General features: G+C 40.0%; 1 protein-coding gene across 1 annotated transcript in view; it reads right to left on the bottom strand.

The window, feature by feature from the left end:
- The window catches only part of Agbl1 (ATP/GTP binding protein like 1), a 438,823-nt gene extending 417,232 nt beyond the window's left edge, over nucleotides 1-21,591 (bottom strand). The window contains exon 1 of the mRNA XM_032895109.1: nucleotides 21,518-21,591. Coding sequence (XP_032751000.1) covers nucleotides 21,518-21,591 — 74 coding nt within the window. The remainder of the gene's footprint in view (nucleotides 1-21,517) is intronic.
- Between the last annotated feature and the right edge of the window lie 2,487 nt (nucleotides 21,592-24,078).

Here is a 24,078-nt window from a genome sequence, read left to right as displayed (position 1 = left end):
CACTTCCTATCAGCCAAGCATATTCAAACCACCACAAATGTATTTAAAAAATCTATTATAGGAATCTAGTGACCCATTAAGCATTAAGCATCTTATGAAACCACTGTGAAGTAACATCTGGAACATCCATATCCAACCCATAACTTCTTCAGCAGGACAAGTGGCACTATCACAGTCCTGTGTAGCAGTACCGACCTCACAGTGGCCTGCAAGCCTGAAAACTTAGCCTCATAGCCCACCTAGAAAGCTGGATGCAGTCAGATTCTAAAGTGTAAGTTTCTGGTTGAGTAATATGATGCAGACTTACATGGTCTTTTGCTGAGGCAAGACCCATGGACGGACATATGATGTTTGGAGAAAGTATAAATAGGACACAGTGGACAGTGTCTGGTGCTTGTATAGCTTGCCTTGCAATGTTTCCTTGGTCTTGCATCTTTGCTGATCTTCAATTCATTGAGAAAGGCATGACAGAGAACTTCTCTTGATATCCTGGGAGATTCTGTTCACTCTGGCTCCATGTCAATTTGGCGGGGAAAGCCTGGTGGTTTCTACTGGATCACTGCTGATTTGTGTTTGGTGACATTTTGAACTGGACTACTGATAGCCTGACAAATGGAGATTAGAATTGCCCCAAAGAACTACTTCTAAACATGTCCACATCCCCTTATTCTATTTATCATCCTTTCTCCCCTACCTTTGGGTAGTGGGCTACAAGTAGGATAGAAGCATTTGAGAACCCTTATTAAAAATAGTTTTATAAAAATCTAAGCCTACAAGATTTCTATCTCAAACTGCTAAAGTTAACCTCCAGGATAAATTTCTGTGAGTCTCAAAAATTTCAAAACATCATTTAGACTTGTAGGTAAAAATTTTGCCATATATAGCATACTATTAACATCCTATTTTGAAGATCCAGACATGGTAGGTCATTATTTCCTGGACCCCAGAGTAAAACTTTTATTTTAAGATGCTGCTATAGTTTATCACACCACACCTCCATCCCTCCTCCATCATGAATATTACTGACACCACCACCTCCATCATGAATACTATCTACACCACTACCACCCTCTCCATTCCTCCTTGATCTTGAACATTATCCATATCACTACTTCCATCCCATCCTCCATCAAGAATATTACTGGAAGCTACTTGTGAGCTTCAGATAAGTTGAACTTCTTTCTCAAGGGAATATAAGTGGTTGTTTGCTAATGAACCAGGACTTAATCTCTGGGCAATTCACTTGCAGACTCTACCCTCTGCTTCTAGATATCTGGAGTCTGGACTCAGCAAACACATCTCCAGCACTCCCTGGACCTGATCCTCCCCTTTTCTATGTGGCCTTGACCCTCATCACCTCCTGCCCCTATGCTTTCCCTGATCTAGAATTAATGCCATTCTTCGCATTTTGCATCCAAGTTCTACTTCCTTTTCTAGATCCTCAAATTAAGTGCCATCTGCTCTCTGGGGTCTCTTTCTCAACTGAACCAACAGACATGACCATACAATTTTTCTGAACTCCCAAGAATTCACCTCCTTTCTGAACTATTAATTTAAGGACATCATCCTGAGCTGTCCGACATGGTTACTTGTCCTGTTGTATCTTCACTGTGACAACGACAATCCTTGGAAGGCAGATGCTCCCCCCCCTCACATTTATCATTAAGCCAAATGCTGTGCATACAGCAGGCACTCCACATTTCTGAACAGACATATGAATATGAAAGCAGTCAGCTTGCCCTAATTAACAGTATGAACCATGTGACATGTTATCCTAATATTGTTTATTTGGTTCTGTTTTACTTCTCCAGATACATAGACGTTTAAGAGAAAATTCGTTAACACTGTTATCCCTTTGTCAAGTTGGCAATTCCATGGGAGCCTGCCTTCCATGCACAGACTAAATGATATAAATTGGTCTCCCAGATTGGAAGGTTCTAGAATTCCCAAAGTGCCTAGGAAAGAGTGGACCTTTCTAGATGCATTTCTACAGCCTTTCCATTTTCCCCCTGCTCAATAAGAGCAGTAGTGAGCAGTCCTGCTGTTTCTGGCAGCTGTTTCTTTGACTCCCCAAATTGCACTGCAAAGTCATCTGATTTTGGCTCTAACATCCATTCTGTCTCTGATTCTCCCATTTTCTCAATTTTTCTACCTTCACCATACTCATCTCTCATATATACACACTTATGCTAGAGTGTTCAAGCCCAGTCCCCAGCATGATGGGATCAGGAGATGGGCCTCGAGGAATTGATTAGGTCATAAAGGTGAAACCCTGGTCATAGATTAGCACTCTTCTATAAAAAGACACCAGAGAGGGGAATGGGTATGTCCCTTCCTCCCCTGTAAGGGCACAGTGAGAAGACAGACTAGAGAGCCTTCAGTAGAGTGGCCATGATCCTGAATCCCCAACCCACAGAACAATTAGAAATAAATTTATCTTATTTAAGCCACTTAGTCTGTGAGTGTTACAACTGTCTAAATTAACTAAGACATAGTCATTCATATCTTCCAAAATGTTGTCCTCTGTTGTAGTATTATAGCCTCATATGGCCAACTCCTGTGCATAATCCTCTCCCTACTAGGTGCCTTCCACTTTGGCCTGGTCTATGAGATTCTTATAGCCAAATGGATATGATCAGCCTCTTGAAGAGAAGGCCTTTTTCCCCCATTACCCTTTCTTCCTCTCTGGCATAAAATATAGAACTAAGACCTGGAAGTGAAACAGTCCTTAAAAAGACAACAGGTACAGCACTAGGGATGATAACATAGGCATGACAGAAGGAGCCTAGATTCCCGTAAGCTACTGTGGTTTGAACAGAGGTCCTGCCCAAGAATTCTCATGGTAGGAGACAGTATAGCCTGTTCATTACAAGCTAGTTAGTTATGATGTTGGCTGAAATGTGAAGATAATCACACCCTTGTTCTACACAAAATCTTCCCAAATAAGACCTGCACCATACTCATCTCTCATATATATATATATACACTTATGCTAGAGTGTTCAAGCCCAGTCCCCAGCATGATGGGATCAGGAGATGGACCTCGAGGAATTGATTAGGTCATAAAGGTGAAGCCCTGGTCATAGATTAGCACTCTTCTATAAAAAGACACCGGAGAGGGGAATGGTGTTCACCGTATGTTCCCCTTAAGACATCATCACACAGTGCTATGGTATATGGTGATTTACACATCTGTCACATCCCATTTATCCACAACTTCAAGTTTTCGAGGGACAAGGCCCATCTGTATTAAATTTCAGGATCTCCTCCCTTACTGAGCCAAGCATGTTAACAAAGCAAGAACTCTGTACCTGTCTGCTGATCTGAGGGGAAATGCGTTTCCTTTCTTCCTTGCTCAATCTTTTAGCCAGTCTCTCCTAATTAGAGCGAGGAGCCTGCCAGCTCTCTCATCTCTGTGTACGGAAGAAAGCCATATCTTGCAGGCAATCATCATCACATCATGTATATCTTTCCCTGCTGCAAATCTGTTATTTACATATTAAAGTGGTTATTAGAGAAGAGAATTCACTGATGCAAATTTGACATTCAGATGTCAACCACTCCATAAATAAGGTCAACTGTGATGAGGACACATGTTAGTCTCCAATTAGAATCTCTTAATGTCTAAATAATGCTAATGCGAGGCATCTGCCACCCCATCTAGACTCATAAACAAAGATGCTGATGAGAGCCAACCTGCTCTAATATACCTCACCTTTTCACAGCTCTCAACTCTCAGAACAGAGGCTAATACCTCTAGGGGCTGTTCTGTCTGGTCAGTGAGTGGACAAAGCCATCATGTTAATCCTATTGCTAAAATAGAATAGCACGCACTGAGTTCTATAACAGACAGTGGTGTGTTTAGCTTATGGTTCTGCAGGCTGGGAAGTCAATGCAGCACCAGTTAGTGGTGGGGCTCTTGTGTAAAATCCTGACATAACAGAGGACATCACGTGGTGAAGCAGAGCAAGTGCATGCTGTGCCATCCTCTTCTTGTGAGGTTGTGAACGCCACCATCGAGACTCTATATTTACACCTTATTGCCAGCTGATTACCTCCCTTCAAATTTAGACATACTTATCATTTTCATCCAAAAAATGCACATGGGATGCTGGGAAATGGTGCAGTGGGCCGAGTGCTTGCCACACAAGCATGAAGATGTGAATTAGGATTCCCAGCACCCATGTAAAAGATAGGCACTATGGAGCAAGTCTATAATCCCAGCACTGTGGGGGCACATCCCCAGAGCTCACCAGCCTGCCAATCTAGACAAATTGGTGTGTTCCACGTAGAGTGAGATACCTCATCTCAAAAAAATAAGGAGAACAAAAAGGAAGACACCTGATATCTACCTCTGGCTTCCACTCACACACATATACATATGTAAATGTACTCACATGCACATGTGCATGCATCAGCATGTATCCATATACCACATTCATGTTCATCCATGCAAAAATGGCATATGAAGACTAGGCTTCCAGAACCTGCATCTTTGGGAGCACATTCAAACCACAACCTGTCAGTACAGAATCCTCTAGAGCCAAGAACTACCTGGAGATCTTCTTGCTGTCTCAACTTAGCTCTTTCCAGAGGAGCATGGATCTGTAGAAAGCTTTAGGGCTTTATCAAACACATTTTCTGGGAAAGTCCATTTGAATATAATATTTCTCTTAAAAATCATATTTTACCTGATAACTACTTAAGGCAGTATTTAATATTAAAACATGCATATGCAATGCTTGCATTGTTTTGAAATAAAACAAATCAAATAAGGTAAATCAAAATTCTAAGAAAATGTCTTTGGGCCCAAGAGAACTAGGTTTTTCCAAATACATTTGTTGGGAAAGTAGAAGATCATTCCAAGGTAGGACAGACATAGTTTTGCCACAGTTTAGAAATTTTGCACAAAGCAGGAGAGACTCTGTAGAGATAACATCTGCAGCAGTCCTTAGGAAGTTCCCTGTTCCTTTTGAGAGAACTGAGGTGACAACATAATTGGCCTATACCCCAGAGTCAACACAACATTCTGCTTTCCAGTCTTTAGCCCTGCTCTCTTCTTAGGATGATTAATCTTCATCACTAGATTTGGAATCGCCTGGGAGACTCACTTCCAGGTGTGTCTGAGGGTGTTACCAAAGAGAATTACTGAGGAGGGAAGAGCCACCCCTATGTGGATGATATTTCTCACAGAGTGTGAGCCCAGACTGAATAAAAGGGGAGAAAACAGGAAAACTAGATGAAAGTCAGCATTCAGCTTTCTCTGCTTCCTGATATTGTCCAGATGTGAGCAAACTTTCACTGCTACCACTATGATCCACTCCTGCACCATAACTTCTCCATCGTCATAGACTGTGTAGACTTACATTGTGAGCCAAACTATCTTATCTTCCCATGAGTTACTTACGATGTATTTGGGCTTAGCAATGAGAAAAGTAATGAATACATTTTCCTATGGCCAATTCTGGCTCCCCCTTTGTTCTTCTCATCCATCATACCCTGGGTCTCTCCTCCCTCATTGGGAGGACAAAATCAAGTTCTGGCACACTCTGCAGCCTGGTTTTCCACACACCACTTCTGACTGGCACAGTGATTAGCAATATAGTACTCATCACTCTTGGCCCTTTGCCTTGTCCTGCCTCCTCCATCAAGAAAAAGGGAGAAAAATGAACATGATGGTCCTGGAGAGATAATTCAGAGGTTAAGAGCTGTTCTTGTTTGCTTTCTATTGCTCTGATAAATACCATAATTAAAAGCAACTTGAGAAGGGAAGCTTTATTTGGCTTACAGATTACAGTTGATCTCAAAGGAAACCAAGGCAGGAACCAGGAAACGGAAAATAAAACAGCAACCACAGAGAACATTGCTTACTGCCTTTCTCAGCTTCCTTCCTTATACAACTGAGGCCCACCTACCCAGGGGTGGCACCACTCACAATAGGTGTCTTAGACAGGGTTTCTGTTGCTGCAATGGAAACACCATGACCAAAAAACAAGTTGTAAAGGAAAGGATAGATTCAACTTATACTTCCAGATCACTGCAGGAAGTCTATCACTGGAGAATATCAAGGCAGCAACTCAAGCAGAGAAACCTGGAGGCAGGAGCTGATGCATGGCCCATGGAGAGGTGCTGCTTACAGGTCTGCTCCCCATGGCTTGCTCAACCCGGTTAATTATAGAATTCAGGACTATAAGTCCAGGGATCTCACTATCCACAGTAGCCTGGGCCCTCCCCTCATAGATCACTAACTGAGAAAATGCCTACTGCTGGATCTTATGGAGACATTTCCTCAACTAAGACACCTCTCTCTCTCTCTCTCTCTCTCTCTCTCTCTCTCTCTCTCTCTCTCTCTCTCTCATTACTCTAGCTTGTGTTAAGTTGATGCACAAAACCTAGGCAGTATAATAAGTTCCATCAGTTAGCAAAAAGAAAGAAAGAAAGAAAGACAAAGAGAGAGAGAGAGAAAGAGAGAGAGAGAGAGAGAGAGAGAGAGAGAGAGAGAGAGAAGCAGGCCTCATAGATGTCTACAGAAGAATCTGCCTGCCTCTACTTCCGGACTGGTAGAATTAAAGGTGTGTGCCACAGTGCCCCACTTCATTTTCATTTTCCTTTTGTCCTTTCTTTTTTCTGTAACCCTAACTTGAAGAAGGTTGGAGACAAGAGATCACTGGCTGCTTGCTGGATGCTACACGAGAATAAAAAAATGCACATACTGCGTTCATTGAGCGGTCCTGCCTCAAAAAAACAAAGTTGAGAGTGGTGGGATGGTACCCAGTGCCTTCATCTGGCCTTTGTACATACACAAGCCTTTGTACATACACATACATCTCTCTCTCTTTCTCTTTCTCTCTCTCTCTCTCTCTCTCTCTCTCTCTCTCTCTCTCACACACACACACACACACACACACACACACACACACACACACACACACACAACAATTATTTCATAGGTTATGCAAAAACTATTTGAAATGTCTGAGAAAGCAAGAGTTCTTTCTACTGAGATTCACAGGATATATGTGAAACACTAGTAGAATTACTCCCAATGACAAAGACCTTTCTTTACACTCTTGAAGGAATAAGCCTATTCCCAAAATTACTCTTTGGAAAATCAAGTTCAAACCTGACTGATACTTGAAGTTAAAACTCAAGAGAAGTAGAGATAGCCTCCTGTCCAAAAGCATACCTCACCCTGCCACTTTTGCTTTTCCCTTAAAAAAGCTCTCCACAGCCAATTCTAATAAGTGGTACCTGTTCCTTCACTCAATAGACTTCCATCATGAAGGGCGATGAACCAGAACTGTTCTAAGTACAGTGCAGGAGACAGGCCATGCTGCTCCCTGGGCACTCAGCCCAGCGGGACATAACACAAGCAAGTATCTGAAGATGACTGCAGGAACAAGAGTAAAACACATCCTACATAACAGTGTGTGACTCAGATGGCCCACAGTGGCCTCTCTGAAAGGGAGATTTAAGGTGACTCACACAAGAAGTCACATGCCAATCCAATAGCAATGCATGTCAAGTAATGGAGATGCGGAAAGCAAAGCTCAAGAAACACACAGACCTGGTGTATGTGAGCAACGGTGAGGGCAAGAGGATGGCTGGAGCAAACAGGGTTAGAAGGAGATGCTGCAAATGAGATTTTAGAGGAAGGAAGGGGTGAAGATATTACAGGGGAGAGGAAGGACTTTTTGCTCTATTTTGAATGGGAAGGGATAGTAAAACAATCTGGTAACAAAATGGCTCAGTGGATAAAAGCCCCTGCCACCAAGCCCAACAGCCTGAGTTCAGTCCCTCAGACCAACATGATGGAATGAGAAAACTGACTCCCAAAAGTTGCCCTGTGAGACACACACTATGTCAGGCATGTACACACACACATGCATGCACACACACACACACACACACACACACACACACACACACACACACACACACAAAAACTAAAGTAAAATAAAATGTTGGTTAAAAAAATTAAGTAGTCTGACCTACCAAAAGAATCTCTAAAGCCCTAGACTCCTTACAAGATCTATGTCCTTGGACAAATTATTTAATCTCTTAATGCCTTTGTTTCAGGACCAACCTTGTTGGCCTATTAGGATAAATAAAGGAATACCCTGTCCATTAGGAGAGCCCAGTCTCTGAAGTAACGGCCTATGTCAGTATTTGGAGATGCAGCGCCTGATTCTGCTCAGCTGGAAAGGATGCATCTGCCTCCAGCTTCCTTAGCAACTTGCTTGTGCACCACAGTGTCTATAGCATCTCCTGTCTTTCTGTTTGTTTCTTATCTTTCTCTAGTAGTGAGTGTAGTGGGAATGAAGAGCGTATCTTACTCACTTCCAAGGTGTGCTTGAAAGTGAACTTCAACATTTTCCGCTGAAGAAATAAATCAGCATCTACTGAATGAAATATAGAAATATGAAGAAAGAAAGCACTTGGTACCTTGAACTCTTACTTAGAAAACCACACGTTAACCTGACAACAGTGAACTCATAATCAGTTTTTTTAAATGAAGGGATGATGGAGCAGATATCTAGGGAGTTGGGGAGTAGAAGAGATGCTTCAAGGAATGAAGTTTGGAAACCAATGTAATCATTTCTCAGTATAATGCCCAAAATAAAGAATGATTCCAACTTTTGTTGATCTATGCAGTAATTAAATAAGCAATGATCCAGATGTCAGACTTTCCTGCCTCCTACCTAGAACAACCACCCTGTTCACTGAGTTCTCAATCCAGACTAGATGAAGAAGGCAGCAGCCAACACAAGCCATGACATAATATATTGTCACAAAAAAAAAAAACTGAATTAAGAGCTTCACTGGTCTACCTAGATATGAGCAAGTACCTGTGGCCACATCTACTAGGTATTCCCATTACAATACCTTCTCACCATGATGGACCGAGAGCCAAAAACAACTCTTTCTTCCCTTAAAAACAATAATTAGATATTATCAAGCACCATTTACTATGACAGCACTGCCATTCATTTGGGAGATGTCTATGTAGTTGCCTTAGTTAGGGTTTCACTTGCTGGGATGAAACACCATGAGCAAAAGCAAGTTGGAGGAAAAAGGTTTATTTGGCAAACACTTCCACATCATAGTCCATCATGGAAGGAAGGCAAAACTGGAATTCAAGCAGGGCAGAAAACTGGAGGCAGGAGTGGCCATGGAAGAGTGCTGCTTACTGGCTTGCTCCCCCAGATTGCTCAACCTGCTTTCTTATAGAACCCAGGACCACCAGCTGAGGGTGGTTTCACTCTCCTGGACTCAGTCCTCCATCACCAATCACTAATTAAGAAGAAGCCCTTTAGAAATGCAAATCAAAACAGCCCTGAGATTTCACCTCACACCAGTGAGAATGGCTAAGATCAAAAACTCAGGGGACAGCAATGCTGGAGAGATGTGGAGAAAGAGGAACACTCCTCCATTGTTGGTGGGATTGCAGACTGGTACAACCATTCTGGAAATCAGTCTGGAGGTTCCTCAGAAAATTGGACATTGAACTACCTGAGGACCCAGCTATACCTCTCTTGGGCATATACCCAAAAGATGCCCCAACATATAACAAAGACACATGCTCCACTATGTTCATAGCAGCCTTTTTTATAATAGCCAGAAGCTGGAAAGAACCCAGATGCCCTTCAACAGAGGAATGGATACAGAAAATGTGGTACATCTACACAATGGAATATTACTCAGCTATCAAAAACAATGACTTTAAGAAATTCATAGGCAAATGGATGGAACTGGAAAATATCATCCTGAGTGAGGTAACCCAATCACAGAAAAACACACATGGTATGCACTCATTCATAAGTGGCTATTAGCCCAAATGCTTGAATTACCTTAGATGCACAGAACACATGAAACTCAAGAAGGATGACCAAAATGTGAATACTTCACTCCTTCTTTAAAAAGGGAACAAGAATACCCTTGGCAGGGAGTAGGGAGGCAAAGTTTAGAACACAGGCAGAAGGAACACCCAGTCAGAGCCTGCCCCACATGTGGCCCATACATATACAGCCATCAAACTAGATAAGATGGATGAAGCAAAGAAGTGAAGGCCAACAGGAACCAGATGTAGATCTCTCCTAAGAGACAGCCAGAATACAGCAAATACATAGGCGAATGCCAGCAGCAAACCACTGAACTGAGAACGGGACCCCCATTGAAGGAATCAGAGAAAGGACTGGAAGAGTTGAAGGAGCTCAATACCCCATATGAACAACAATGCCAACCAACCAGAGCTTCCTGGGACTAAGCCACTACCCAAAGTCTATACATGTACTGACCCTGGGCTCAAACCTCATAGGTAGCAATGAATAGCCTAGTAAGAGCACCAGTGGAAGGGGAAACCCTTGGTCCTGCCAAGACTGAACACCCAGTGAACGTGATTGTTGGGGGGACGGCAGTAATGGGGGGAGGGTGGGGAGAGGAACACCCATATAGAAGGGGAGGGGGAGGGTTAGGGGGAAGTTGGCCCAGAAACCAGGAAGGGGAATAACAATCGAAATGTAAATAAGAAATACTCAAGTTAATAAAGATTAAAAAAAAGAAGAAGAAGCCCTTTAGCTTGCCTACAGCCTGATCTTATAGAGGCATTTTCATAATTGAAGTCCCTCCTCTCAGATGACTTTAGCTTGTGTCAAGCTGACATAAAATGATTCAGCCCAGTGGCCCTGAAACCCTGAGAGGAAAGAATTTTCAATGATTCCCCAGCTGTGTGTAGATAACTTTACGCCAACATGAATATGAAGCATTTCCAGTTAATGAAATGTGGGAAGAATTTCTTATATTCAAATGATCTAATCTAAGGCAATACAGTTGAAAAGAAAAAGAAAAGCACCAGCTCTAAACAGTTGGGGAAGAGAGGTCTCTAGTCAAGAAAACACTCTTTGAAAGATCATAGCAGTATGAACTGGATATACAGCTTATTTTGTAGAACTTCTTTCTTTTTCTTTTTTTTTTTATCATTTTTAATTTATTCTACAAACTTGTGTGTACGTTCCCTTAATTTTAAGTGACAAAGGCTGGTGAGCTCACATCCTGTCTTTATGTTTATCTATTAAAAAAAAAAAAGAAAAAAAAGCAGAGGCTGGTGTCCTCCTCCCCAAGGGCAAGCTATTGAGCCATTCTAGCCAGCTTTGTATCTCCACCCTGCCCCATGCCCTCTGTTGCCAGAGATTCTCCCCCTTTGAGTTTAGGGTAACCATCACAGGCTCCCTGTCTTTCCCCTTCATTGCATTCCACAGATTTAGCCTTCCCAAAGGGCTAATTTGGTAGGAGTTGGAGAGACCCAGTGGGGCTCTGTGTCTGTGATTCATTTCCATTGGCCTTACAGAATGATGGATCTGAGTTAACACATCCAGTTTTCAGGCCCGATTGTGAAACCCCCTGGCTCTCATGGAAGAAACAACTAACCGAGATTATGTGACTCCTGAGGTCAAAACAGGAAGTCAGGGATAGAGTGAGAATTAGAGTCATGGCTTGGGAGAACCTTGAGGAGGTGAAAGGGGGTGACGATGTCGGGAGACCACCTAACTGGGTTACTCCTGTTTTTCTACCATTGCAATTCCAGACAACTCTGGTTCTGGATGCTTTTCTCGGGTTAAGGTTTCATTCGGAACCTTGATAATGAATTAAGAGTGCTCACGCTCACGGCATCCTTCAGTGACAGTTCTGTGCTCTGCTCCAGGAGGAAAAAATAATAATAATAAAGCCACTTGCAATGTTGGTGCAGTTCAACTCAGTTCGACATGTGAAGCCCTGGGTTGGATCTCCAGTGCCACAAAACCTCACAACATCTAGCAGCTGGTGGATCAGAAGTTAGAAGTCATCTTTTGCTATATTAGATGTTCAAAGTCATCCTGGGCTACAGGAGATCCTGTGTCAATAACAAAAAAATAAAATAAAAGTAACACCATTATAAATACAGTTTAATATAAAATTTCTAAAGTATAAAACACTGTAAGGCCAGCCAATGTGATGCATTTACTAATTGTTGACCTTAGGGATTGCTACTGGTGTTTTATTCAGAAAATCTTTTCTTGTGCCAATGAGTTCAAGTCTATTCCCCACTTTCTCTCTGATCAAACTGTCTGATCAGGTGTTTGGTTTCATGTTGAGATCCTTGATCCATTTGAGGTTGAGTTTTGTGAAGGCTGATAAATATGGATCTACTTGGATTCTTCTACATACAACTGTCCAGTTTGACCAGCACCATTTGTTGATGATTCTCTATTTTATCTAGTGTGTATACTTTGCTTCTTTGTCAAAAATCAGAAGTCCATAGATGTATTGGGCTTACATCTTCAATTCAATCCGATTGATCAATATGTCTGTTTTTATAACAATGCCATGGTTTTTATTACTATAGGTTAGTCATAAAACCTAAAATCTGGAATAGTGAGACATATAGCATTATCTTATTGTTTAGGATTGTTTGGTGGCTATCCTGAATTTATTGTATAAAATAAATACAGCTAAGGCTAAAAATCTATCACTTCAAATTCTCTGAATTGAAATTTTGAAGGGGATTGCATTGAATTTTCAGATTGTTTTTGGTAGGCTGGACATTTTCATAATATTAATCTTAATGATCCATGAGTATGAGATATTTCTCCACTTTCCGGTATTTTCTTCAATATCTTTCCTTAATGTCTTAAAGGTTTTTATGATATATGTCTTTCATTTACTTGGTTAGAATGATCCCAAGATATTTTACTTTGGGGGGAATATTATGACAAGTATTATTTCCCTGATACCTCTCTTGGCCTGTTTTTAAATTGTTCATAGGAAATCTACTGAGTTTTATGTGTTAAATTTGTATCCCTCTATTTTTTCTGCAAGTGATTGTCAGTTGTAGCACTTTCTTGGTGGAGACTCTAGGGTCTTTTATGTATAAAATCACATCATGCAAATAAACATACTTTAACATCTACCTTTTTTATTTGTATACCCTTGAGTTCTTTGGTTGTGTTAGTGTTCTAGCTAAGATTTCAAATTATTAAAGTCCTATTAAGTATGGAAAGTGTGACATTCTTATCTGCTCCTGATTTTGGTGGAAATGTTTTGAGTTTCTCTCCATTTAGGTTGATGTTGGTTGTAAGTTTGCTTTATACTTATTTGTTTTGTTGAGGCATATCTCTTGTATCCCTGGTCTCTCCACCACTTTATCAAGAAAGGATGCTGGATTTTGTCAAAGGCATTTTCTGCATCCATTGACATGATCATGTAGTTTTGCCTCTCAGTGTATTTATGTTGTAGATTATGTCTACTAATTTGTGTGTATTAAACCATCACTGAATTTCTGGGATGAAGTCAACTTGATCACTGTGGGTAATTTTTTTACCTGTTCTTGAACTTGGTTTGCAGGTATTTTATTGAGAATTTTTGCATCTATGTGCATAAAAGAAATTGGTCTACAGTTTTCTTTTGTGTTGAGTCTTTGTGTGTTTTGTGTGTCATGGTGACACTGGATTTATAAAAATAATTAGGAAAAATTCCTTTTCAGTTCCTATTTTGTGGACTAATTTAAGGCATGTTGACATTAACTCTTCTTTGAAGGTCTGACTGAATCCATCTGGCATAGGCTTTTATGCTGGGATATTTTTAATTACTGATTCTATTTCACTAGGGGGATATGAATCTGTTTTAATTTGACTGTTTGATCTTAATTTCACTTTGATAAGTCATATATGTCAAGGAATTTATTCCATTTCTTTTGAGCTATCCAATGCGATAAAATACAGAACTTTAAAGTATGTCCTTATGACTCCGAATTTCCTCAGTGTCTGCTGTAATGTCCCACTTCATCTCTAATTTTGCTATTAATCTTGCTGATTTTCCCCAAGAATCAATTATTAGTTTCATTGATTCTTTGTCTTGTTGTTGTTGTTGTTGTTGTTGTTGTTCCTATTTCATTAATTTCAGCCCTGCGTTTGATTATTTTTCTTCCTATCTGTGCCTTGGGGCTATTATTTCTTGTTCTAGAGCTTTTAGGTGTGACTTTACATTATTAATATGAGATTTCTTTAGTTTTTTGATGTAGCACTTAGTGGTAAGAACTGTGACCTCCTAGAACTGCCTTCAAATTGGCCTATAAGTTTAAATATGTTGTATTTTCATCTTTATTCAATTATAATTTTTTTAAATTTTCTTCTTGATTTCTATCTTGACCCATTTTTCATTTCATAGTGAGTTGTTCAGTTTCTATGAGTTTGCACACTTTTTATTCTTTCTGTTATTTCTGATATTCAGCTTTAACCCAGGATGTTTTAGAAAGGATACCAGGGTATTATGTCAATGTTCTTAATCCTGTTGAGATTTACTTTGTGTCCAAGCATGTGGTCAATTTTGGAGAGAGTTCCATGCCCTGCTGAGAAAAAAACAGTACATTCTTTAGTGTTTTGGTGTAACATTCTGTACATATCTGCTAGTACTTTTGATTTATGATGTCACCTAGCTCCCACATTTCTCTGTTCAGTTTTTGTCTGGATGACCTGTCTTCTGGCGAGAGTGGGGTATTGCAGTCTCCCATTATCAGTGTATGAAAGTCAATATGCACTTTTGGGTATATTTGTGATACTTTTACAAATTTGGGTGCTATTGTGTGTAGTCAATAATATTTAGAATTATATCCTCTTGGTGGATTTCTCCTGGGATGAGTACACAGTGTCCTTCCACGTATCTTCTGATTAATTTGGGTGTAAAGGTATTTATTACCCACATGGTTATACCTGCTTGCTTCTTGGACTCAGTTGCTCTTGGATGCAACAGGAAAAAAAATGAGCCTGTTTTCTGATCCAATCAGTTAATCTGTGTCTTTTAAATGTGAAGTTGACACCAATAATATTGAGAGTGACCAATAAGTAGTGTTATTGATTTCTGTTATTTTGTTGTTATGACATGGGTTTTTCCTTCACTTTTAGTTTATTGTTCTGGGATTGTTTACTCCTTATGTTTTCTGGGAAACTTCAAACTCAACTTTCCTTTCTAATTAACTTCCGTAGAGTTGGATTTGTAAATGGATACTGCTTAAATTTCATTTAATTGTTTAGGTTTTTCCTACTGATTGTACTTGGTAGTTTTTCTGGAGGTAGTAGTCTATCATAGTTTGTTAAACATCTATCTAGGCCCTTCCAACCTTTAGACTCTCCATTATGAAATCAAGTATAATAGTAATTATGCCTATCTTTCTATGTAATTTGGTCTTTCTCCATTTAGTGTCTTTTCTTTGTTTTAATTTAGTATTTTAATTATTATGTATCATGGAGAATATCTTTTTCTGGTATAGTCTACTTGGTGTTCTTTATGATTCTTGTATCATGATGGATACCTCCTTCTTTAGATTAAGGATTTTCATTTTTCTACAAATTTATTTAAAATATTTTTGTGCCTTTGACTTGAGTTTCTTCTTTTTGCCTATATATTTAATATTGATAGATATAGTCTTTTCATAGTGTATCAGGTTTCCTGAAAAGACATACATACACATATGTGTGTGTATGTGTGTGTGTATTAGATTTTACATTTTCTTTAAAGTATCTATTTCTTCTACCTTGTACTAAAGACCTAAAATTCTTTTTCCTGTGTCTTATAATCTGTTGGTGAGGCTTACTTCTAAGGTTTTTGTCTGACATCCTAAGGTTTCACTTCCAGTTTGGATCTTCATTAGTGATTCTATTTCTATTACTTTCATATCTTAAACCATTCTCATTACTTCATTCAATTGTTTGTATTTTCATGGTCTTCATTAAAGCATTTACTTATATCCTCTTAAATGTCTTTGAACATAATGATAATTGGGTTTTTTTAAGTCCTGGTCCTGTATTTCAGTTAAATTGTATTTATCGGGACCTATTGCACTGAGGTTACTGGCATATTATGCTCATGACTCTTTTTTTGTGCCAGGACCTTGGCAATCTAGAGTTATAATCCTTGAACTGTTGATTCCTAGTCTTGTCTTTATTGAGTTGGTGTTATGTTCTTGGGTTGCTTTTACCTACCAATAGAGAAATCGAAATAGGGTGGAAGGAGGAGCTCATGTAGGTAGGTGGATTCAAGAGTAAGTCTAGGGATATCAGAATGAGCTACAAGAAGGATAGTAAAAATCACCTATCTGTATCAGAGTCCAATTTGGCTGGTAGAAGTTGTTTCTGTGAATTAGTGGCTGACCCAATAAATGGAGATCAGCTAAAGGGAAGTCAGAGAGAGTCATCTGGAAAGTGCTAAAAAAAAACCCTTGATTGTACACCAAGAGTCAGAGTCATCAGGGATTGGCCTTAGGGTGGGAAAAGGGACTCCTATAGGCAGGCTTTAATAGGATGAAAAGCAAGTCTGGAGAGATAGAAATTAAAGGATGCTGAATGCTCACCAAGAAGACAAGGCATCATAATTAAGCTGTACTGTTGAATATTTAGTTGGATATCACTTTTGCTACAAAGGAACTAGACAAGGCATTCACAAACTTAGATAACTCATCCCCTTCAGAAACTAAAATTCTAAAACTTTTTCCTAGGTATTAATACTTCTCAGTTCAGTGGAACAGCTTGACAAGTACTTAAAATATTCCCAAATATATCATTTCAAATTTTATGATTGTGATATTGGGAAGGTTTAAACTCATTCTGTGATTGAACTTCCCTCCATGAAAAATAAGCTCTATAATCAGAATATATCTTATTTTTTTAAAAAGTCACAATCAGAAAAAATAATTGAGATAGTCTAAATGCCAAGTGAAAAAACCTGAGTCATAAAAATAAAAGTTCTATCAATGGTGTCTTAGTTTGCTTTCTGCTTTTGTGATGAACACCATGACCAAGAGCAACATGGTGGGGAGGCTTCATCTCAGCTCATATTTCCAGATCAGTTCAAAAAGGCAACATAGAAACTCAAAGTGGGAGCTTTTAGCAGAAGAAGTGATAGAACAATGCTTACTGGCTCTCTTCCCCTTGCTTGCTCTGTTACCTTTCTTATGCAGTCCACACCCATCTGTCAAGTGATGTCACTGCCTACAGTGGGTTGGGACTGCATGGATCAATCAGCAATCAAGAAAACATTCTGCAGACAAGACCAAAGTCCAATTGGATGGAAGTAATTCCTCAGTTGAGGTTGACAAGTTGACAGCCAAGATTAACCATCACGGATGGTTTGGTTCGTGGTGATTGAGTCTTGGTAATAGTCAACAGTTTCAACAAGTCAAGTACTTGTAGTTTAGTCACCTTAGTGCACCATCTTTAAAAGGCGTATTTATGTGCAGTTTAAACAATGCAGTATAATGAAATTCTCAAGGGACAGATTCCATCCTTAAGAATCATATACATTTTTTTCCATAAAAGAAAAGAAAGAAAAATATCACAGCTTAGAGGAGTCAAAGAATAAGGAGAAAATTATTACTCATCACCAAGGAATTCAAAACATAAACTATAGCAACTTCATATTTAGAAAAAAACCTACCCATAACATCCAATAGCTATACACTCACAAGCACGGATAGGGCTTGAGGACATAGCATTTAATGAAAGGAAAACACAGCGTTTAATGAATGGAAAGACTGTATTTAGAAAAATACAATTTTGAAGTAAACACCATTTGCTAAATTAATGGTCTTAACAAAATAATGTAAACCAGAAAAGCACAGTGACATGTTTTACTAGAATAGATTCATATTGGGAATATTCTGTAGATGTAACAATGAGAACCCATGGAACATTAGGATGTGGAAAAGAAGGACCTGGAAAGGAGGTACCGTGCAATAAGAAACGGGATCCATAAAGGTTAACAGTGATGATGGGCTGCTGGAGGAGAAGTAGCTCAATCCCCTAGAACTGTACATTATCACCGATCATAAATTAGAAATACTATATGCCTGGTATATTTGTTACTTTTCTTTCTGAGACCAATTACCTGACAACTCATGAGAGGAAGGGTTCATTTTGGCCCTTGGTTTGAGGGTACAGTCTATCATGGCAGGAAAGACATGGCAGTGAGAGCATCTGTAGATAAGAAGTCTGAGGACACTGGTCCCATTGTTCCCTTAGTCACCAAGCAGAGAGAGATCAGTGCGGGTACTCCACCCACTTTTTCCTTTTACCCATTCCAACACCCCAGCCTTTGGAACTGTGCTACCCATACAAAGGGTAGGTCTTCTCTCCTCAGTTAAATCTCTCTGAGTTGGTCCTGGAAGAATATGAAAGGCTGGCAGCACTAAGTAACCAGGAAAATGCTCATTATGAAAATGAAATGACTATCACTTACACTGGGCATTTTACACATATGGAATTTAAGTTACCTAACATGATCGAGAAAAGGCTGTCACTTCCATTGTATTTAGGAAAAACATCCTGAGGCTCAGGCATACGACAATCAGTTAATAAGGTTCTACAACTCTCACAGCTGAAAACTGGAAGGTGTGAGAATCATCCTTGTAAACTCTGGTCCCAGAGCCCAGCTCCTTATTATGCGTGTGTATGGGCACCATTCAGGACTAAAGAGCAGAGCATGAAGCCTGGAATACCATGGATGGAAAATGTGTACAGCAGGGAGAGATGTAACCAATGAGGAAGGTCCTTAAGTACCAGGCTATAGATTGAAGGTCCAGGAAGCCCGTTTCTTTGGCTTTCATGTCTGGCCCTATCCCTCCTCCCAGAACCTCCTGAGCTGCAACCTTGTCCACACTCAGGAAAGGCCTTCTGTCTGATTCCTGCATCCCAGATAAGGTTTCTAGAAGTCAAGGCACATCTTCCAAGTTGCCATAGAAACGGTAGACCTATACCAGTTGTTTTCTCCTGTGAGGCACCCTGTAAATAGTCACCAAACAGCTTTGCCATGCTAGAAGCTAATTTTCAAAGGGCACCGCCTAACCTTCATGGGTAGATTAGACACGAGAATTTGGACTCATTTGTTCCTCTCGTTACATTAGCAAGGCCTAGATTAGGTTTGATAATCCTCACACCACCACACAGCAGGTGGGTTTGCTTGCAGAGAGAAGCATCCTGACACTTGGAGATCTGAAACAGTCCCAGTGTTTTAGAAATACACCCACCATGGTAGCTGAGTGGCTACTAAATATTTGCCCACACCTGGCACCCAGCTTCTAAACACTTCACCCTTGTCTGGATCACCTCCTACTAGAGACCACAGCTATAAGGAAAGTCCTAATCTCTTCATCCACTGGTGCTTTATGGGTAGCTATGATTGAGTAAAAATTGAGCTCGTCTGGGGTTGCATTTCTGGTTTTGTAGCAAAGGAGCTGTATTCTTCTGCAGGGGCTATCATAACAGAATAAAATATTCTTTCATAAATGGCATGACTTGGAAGTGAAACCTTCAATTCTGGAGGCTAGCAGTCAAAGCTCTCTGCAGAATGATCCTGCCATGCCCCCTCCAGATGTTCTTTGGCATGTGAAGGAATTACTCCAACTTCTGTCTCCATATGATTGCCTTCTGTGTGTCTGTGTCTTTATTATCCCCCACCCGCATTTTATGAAAAGATCAACCATGTTAGATTTAGGACTTACCATATTCCAGTAGGATTTTTTTTTCCCTTTTTAGACACGGTCACATGTAGTTTAGACTGGGCTCAGATTCACTTTCTAACTTAAGAAGACTTTGAATTTTTGAACCTCTACCTCTGCTGGGTACTGAGGTTAGAGTCATGGGCCACCCTGCTCACTGTACACAGTACTGGGCATAAAGAGAAGACTCAGTGCATGTTGAATAGGCACTCTGCTAAATGATCTCTACATCTCCTGTCCCCTGTTATAACTCATTTCACTAAGTACATTTTCAGCTGCTGTTTCTAAATAAGATAATATTCTCAGATATTGAAAACAGAGCCCCCAGCAGAGCTCCTAAGGACTAAACCACCAACCAAAGAGTGCACATGGGGGGACTCATGGCTCCAACCTAATATGTAGCAGAGAATGGCATTGTCTGACATCAATAGGAGAAGCCCTTGGTCCTGTGAAGGCTCTTTTCCACAGTGTACGGGAATGCCAGGGTGTTGAGGTTGGAGTGGGTAGGTGGGAGGGAGAGCATCTTCATAGAAGCAGGGGGAGGGGGTATAAGAGAAGGGGGAACTGGGAAAAAGGGATAACATTTGAAATGTAAATACATAAACTGTCCAATAAAAAATGCAAAAGAAAAGAAAAGAGAGCAAGTTTCAACACAAACACACAAATTGTGTGGTTTGGCAAGAGTTCAATTAAAAGTTACAGTGCCTATGGTCTTTGGACAGGAAGTTGTCCTCTGGATATTTATCCTGAACATTTGAGCTATGTACATGAAAAACATACTCACTACCACAAACATTGTTTAGCAAAGGAACGAATTGGAAGCAACCAAAATTTAAACAGCACATTTGCATAATGAAATATGATGTTGTCATCAATCAAATGAGGAGATAGGCCTCTGATGATATAGAATGATCACCACAATACAATTTTTAAAAAAAGTGTACAGGGGAGAGATGAATACAGGCAGTCTTTATGGGGCAGTGAAACGACTCTAAACTGGCTACAACGGCAAATACATGTCCTTATTCATTTGTGGAAGCCCATAGAATGTGTAACACCAAGAGTAAAGTCTGGTATAATCCATAGACCTGGGGTGATTGGGGCATCAGTGTAGGTTCATCAATTGTAACAAGCACTCCACTCTAGCAGGAAAAGAGGATATTAAGGGGCTACACCCCGATGAAGACAGGAGGGACAAGGGAAATCCAAACACTGTTTTCAATTTTGCTGTGAATTGAAATCTATTCTAAACAAGACTAAATTTTTAAAGCCAGGTTCAGAAAAAAAATGTTGTTTTACCCATCATCATGAGAGGAAGAGAGAAAGCATGTGGATGTTTACCCTAAGCATACATACTTGCATATAATATTTCTAGAATACATATTTAAAATTTAAAAAGTGCTTACTTCAAAGCAAAAGAAATCAGACGAGTGGAGTAAAAAAGATAGAGACACAGTTTTTGCTGCATTCCTTCTGTGCCTACTGAATTATGAGGTCCATGCATCAGTTACTCAATGAATAATAAACACATTAAGAGGATAGTAACAGGTTTCAGAGATTTGTGGCTAGCCAGGTGCCGTCTAGACTAATGGGTAGCACCAAGGAGACTTCTTGTCTTGTGGGACCAGAGAATCCAGTTAAGAAACGTGTGTATAGCCTATCATGTACTTTCCATTCAGGGTCAGATGTTAACCGCAGGTGAGAATAAAACGAAGTGGGTTTGACCTTGCAGAAAGAACACTGATAATATAGAGAGAATTTCAAGGTAAATAAACTCTTGAAAAAATATTAATAGCCATTGTCTGAATAAATGTTAAACAACTGAAATGCAAATCAAAATGAAACTCCATCTCACCTCAGACTATCATTCAAATAATGGACAAAAAAAAAAAGATGCTTGCAAAGATGCTGGGGAAAGGAATCCTTATGCACTGTAGTGGGAATATAAATTAGCGCAGACTAAGTCAGTATAGAGAGCCTTCAAAAAACAGATTACCATATAACCCAGATTCCTGGGTAATACCAAGAGGAATCTAAGTCAGCACAGCACAGAGGTACTTGAACATCCATGTCTACGGCTTCAGTATTCACAACAGCAAAATAAAGGAATCAGTCTATAGGTCCATCAATAGATGAATGTATAAAGAAACTGTGTCATTTATGTCTAATGTAGTTTTATAGAAAATTATATCATTTCTAGGGATGTGGATGGAACTGAGATCATAAGCAAAATGAGCTGGATTTCAGAAAGGCAAATACCACATATTTTCTCATATCCAAATCTTGATATGAAATATATATTAGATATAATACATGTTCATATATATATATATATATATATATATATATAAAGCCTGCCTCCAGTAACATATTTTCTTCAATCCATGCTTCCTAAACCTCCCCAGACAGCATCACCAACTGAAGACTAAGTGTTCAATTCCATAAGCCTATGGGAGCCATTCACATTCAAACCACCACGAGAGATAAATATGAGGAAATCACATGCATGTGTGAAAAGGTCAAAATGAAACTCATCTTCTAATGTTAATTGTAAGTATCTAAATAAATAAATAAACACACAAACAAATAGAAAGAAGTTTTAGGTAGACCAAGTGCCACTGCCACAACTAGAACACTGAGAAACTGCAAAGGGGCTCAGTGGTGCAATGGCGCAGCTGGTTTTCTAGAAGGAAAGAAGAGACAGAGATGGAAGAATCAGACAGGAGCATCTCACACTGAAGCCACACAGCATAAGTATCCTCGGGCAGCTGGCTAAGGCTCCAAACATATACCTGAGCATCCAGGAGAGAAGGCAAGGAAGAGAAGGAGATGTCCTGCCCTCTCTCTACAGTGAAGCTAGGAAAGGAAGAAAATAGATCCCAGCCCCACAGAGTCTCCATGACTGTTCTCTTCCTTCACTTACCCAAGCCTGCCAAGAGAACACCCTCCACTCCAGGGGGCTGGCTAATTTGATAAACTAATCAAGACTCACTATCAGGTATTATTTCAAAGGGGCCCAAAGAGTGCCTCTTCCTGAACCACCTTGACCTTGCAGTATTAATAGCTGTTAATTGCTTAATCTGCTCACTCTTCCCAAAGGCAATCGCGTTTTAACCAGAGCTTCAGACACTCAAAGGAGTATGTGTCTATAGGAAATTAAGTCAGGACTTCTGTCTGAGACTCAAGGTATCCCTTGTGCCTTTCAAATCCCATGACAATGGGAATTATGGAATCGCTCTTCTCCTCTCCCCTAAGGCCATCCTGAAATAAAAGTGAGGACCACATTAAAGGATTTTTTTTTAAAGTCACTTCAGTACAACCCACCAATGCCTGCTCTATGCACCAGGGCTAAATTAAAGGCCAGCTTCTCCTGAATGACTCAGCAAAACAAAGCTGAGTTAGAATCCGTCAATCAGTCGATAGCTGACATAATTTAGTGGCCACAATACGTTGTGGCTGTTAAGAAAGAATTGCTGGATCCCAAGAGTCTGGCATTACAAGTAGGGCTAAGAGCACTCTCTTTCTTCTGATTATGAACCTTCAAGAACTTGTCCAGTCCACACACAGAATTACTAACCTCCTTGCCATTCCTTTTGTGTCGTACTGAAATGAAGAACTCAGCCTATCTGGTCCACCCTCAAAGAAATAGCTAGTCAGTAGTGCAATTTACCATAATCACCTGCCATTTAGTAAGCTTGCCGTCTCTCTTAGGGGCTAGCTCCTGTTAATATGCAACGTATGGAAACTTCCCTCGCCTCTCAATTGCCTTCCCGCAATTATTATATTGATTTGATGTAGCTGTAGATCCATGTTTAAGGTGGTTTATGGTTTTAATTTGCAATTAAATCAAATGATGCCTCTTTGCTAAGATGGCTGACACTTGTTTATATTCCACAACGAGTAATGAAGGCAACTTTTATTTACCATCATAAACATGCAGGATGAGGAGCTTGAAATCGTGAGCAACCCATTTTCCTGCTTCATTCTTCAGCCTAGTTTTCTAAAACATTAAACTAAGGAGCTAGGCTTGCTGGGAGGGGCAAAGGCAGAGGCAGTTTTCTTTAATTATGTCACCCCTGGTAGGTTGGCCACAACCAGGGCAGACCCGTTTCCAAAGAATAACTGGGCAATGCCATCTGGATTTGATGTGAAAAAGAAGAATTAAAAGAGAAGTAGCCTCAAGTTTGGGTGGGAAGGGATGGGATGGTGGAGAGGGCAGTAATGGGAAGAGATGAGGAAGAGGTGAATATGTTCAAATTTTTGAAAAAGAAATAAAGTTGCTTATCAAAAAATTAAAACTTCATATTCAGGAATTTTGAAACTGGTCCAAGTATTAACTGGGATATTACAGTGGTAATCTAGTGAGGTCATTGGAAGGTTAATAGTGGGACAAGAATAACTGGTGAGTTTTTTTTTTAAGTTTTCCTTTCTGAATGACCTCTATGCAGCTAACCCCTTTGCATTTTTTCCCTCAGTCTCTGGTGTAGCTCCATTACATCTGCTTTCAATGACACAGTCTGTTTCTGCACAGATGTCAGGATCCTTTTATCCAAGATT

The sequence above is a fragment of the Rattus rattus genome, chromosome 2 (genome assembly GCF_011064425.1).
Source record: "Rattus rattus isolate New Zealand chromosome 2, Rrattus_CSIRO_v1, whole genome shotgun sequence".
Taxonomy (NCBI): domain Eukaryota; kingdom Metazoa; phylum Chordata; class Mammalia; order Rodentia; family Muridae; genus Rattus; species Rattus rattus.
Note: the sequence above shows the minus strand (reverse complement) of the source record. Positions and strands in the feature narration are given on the sequence as shown.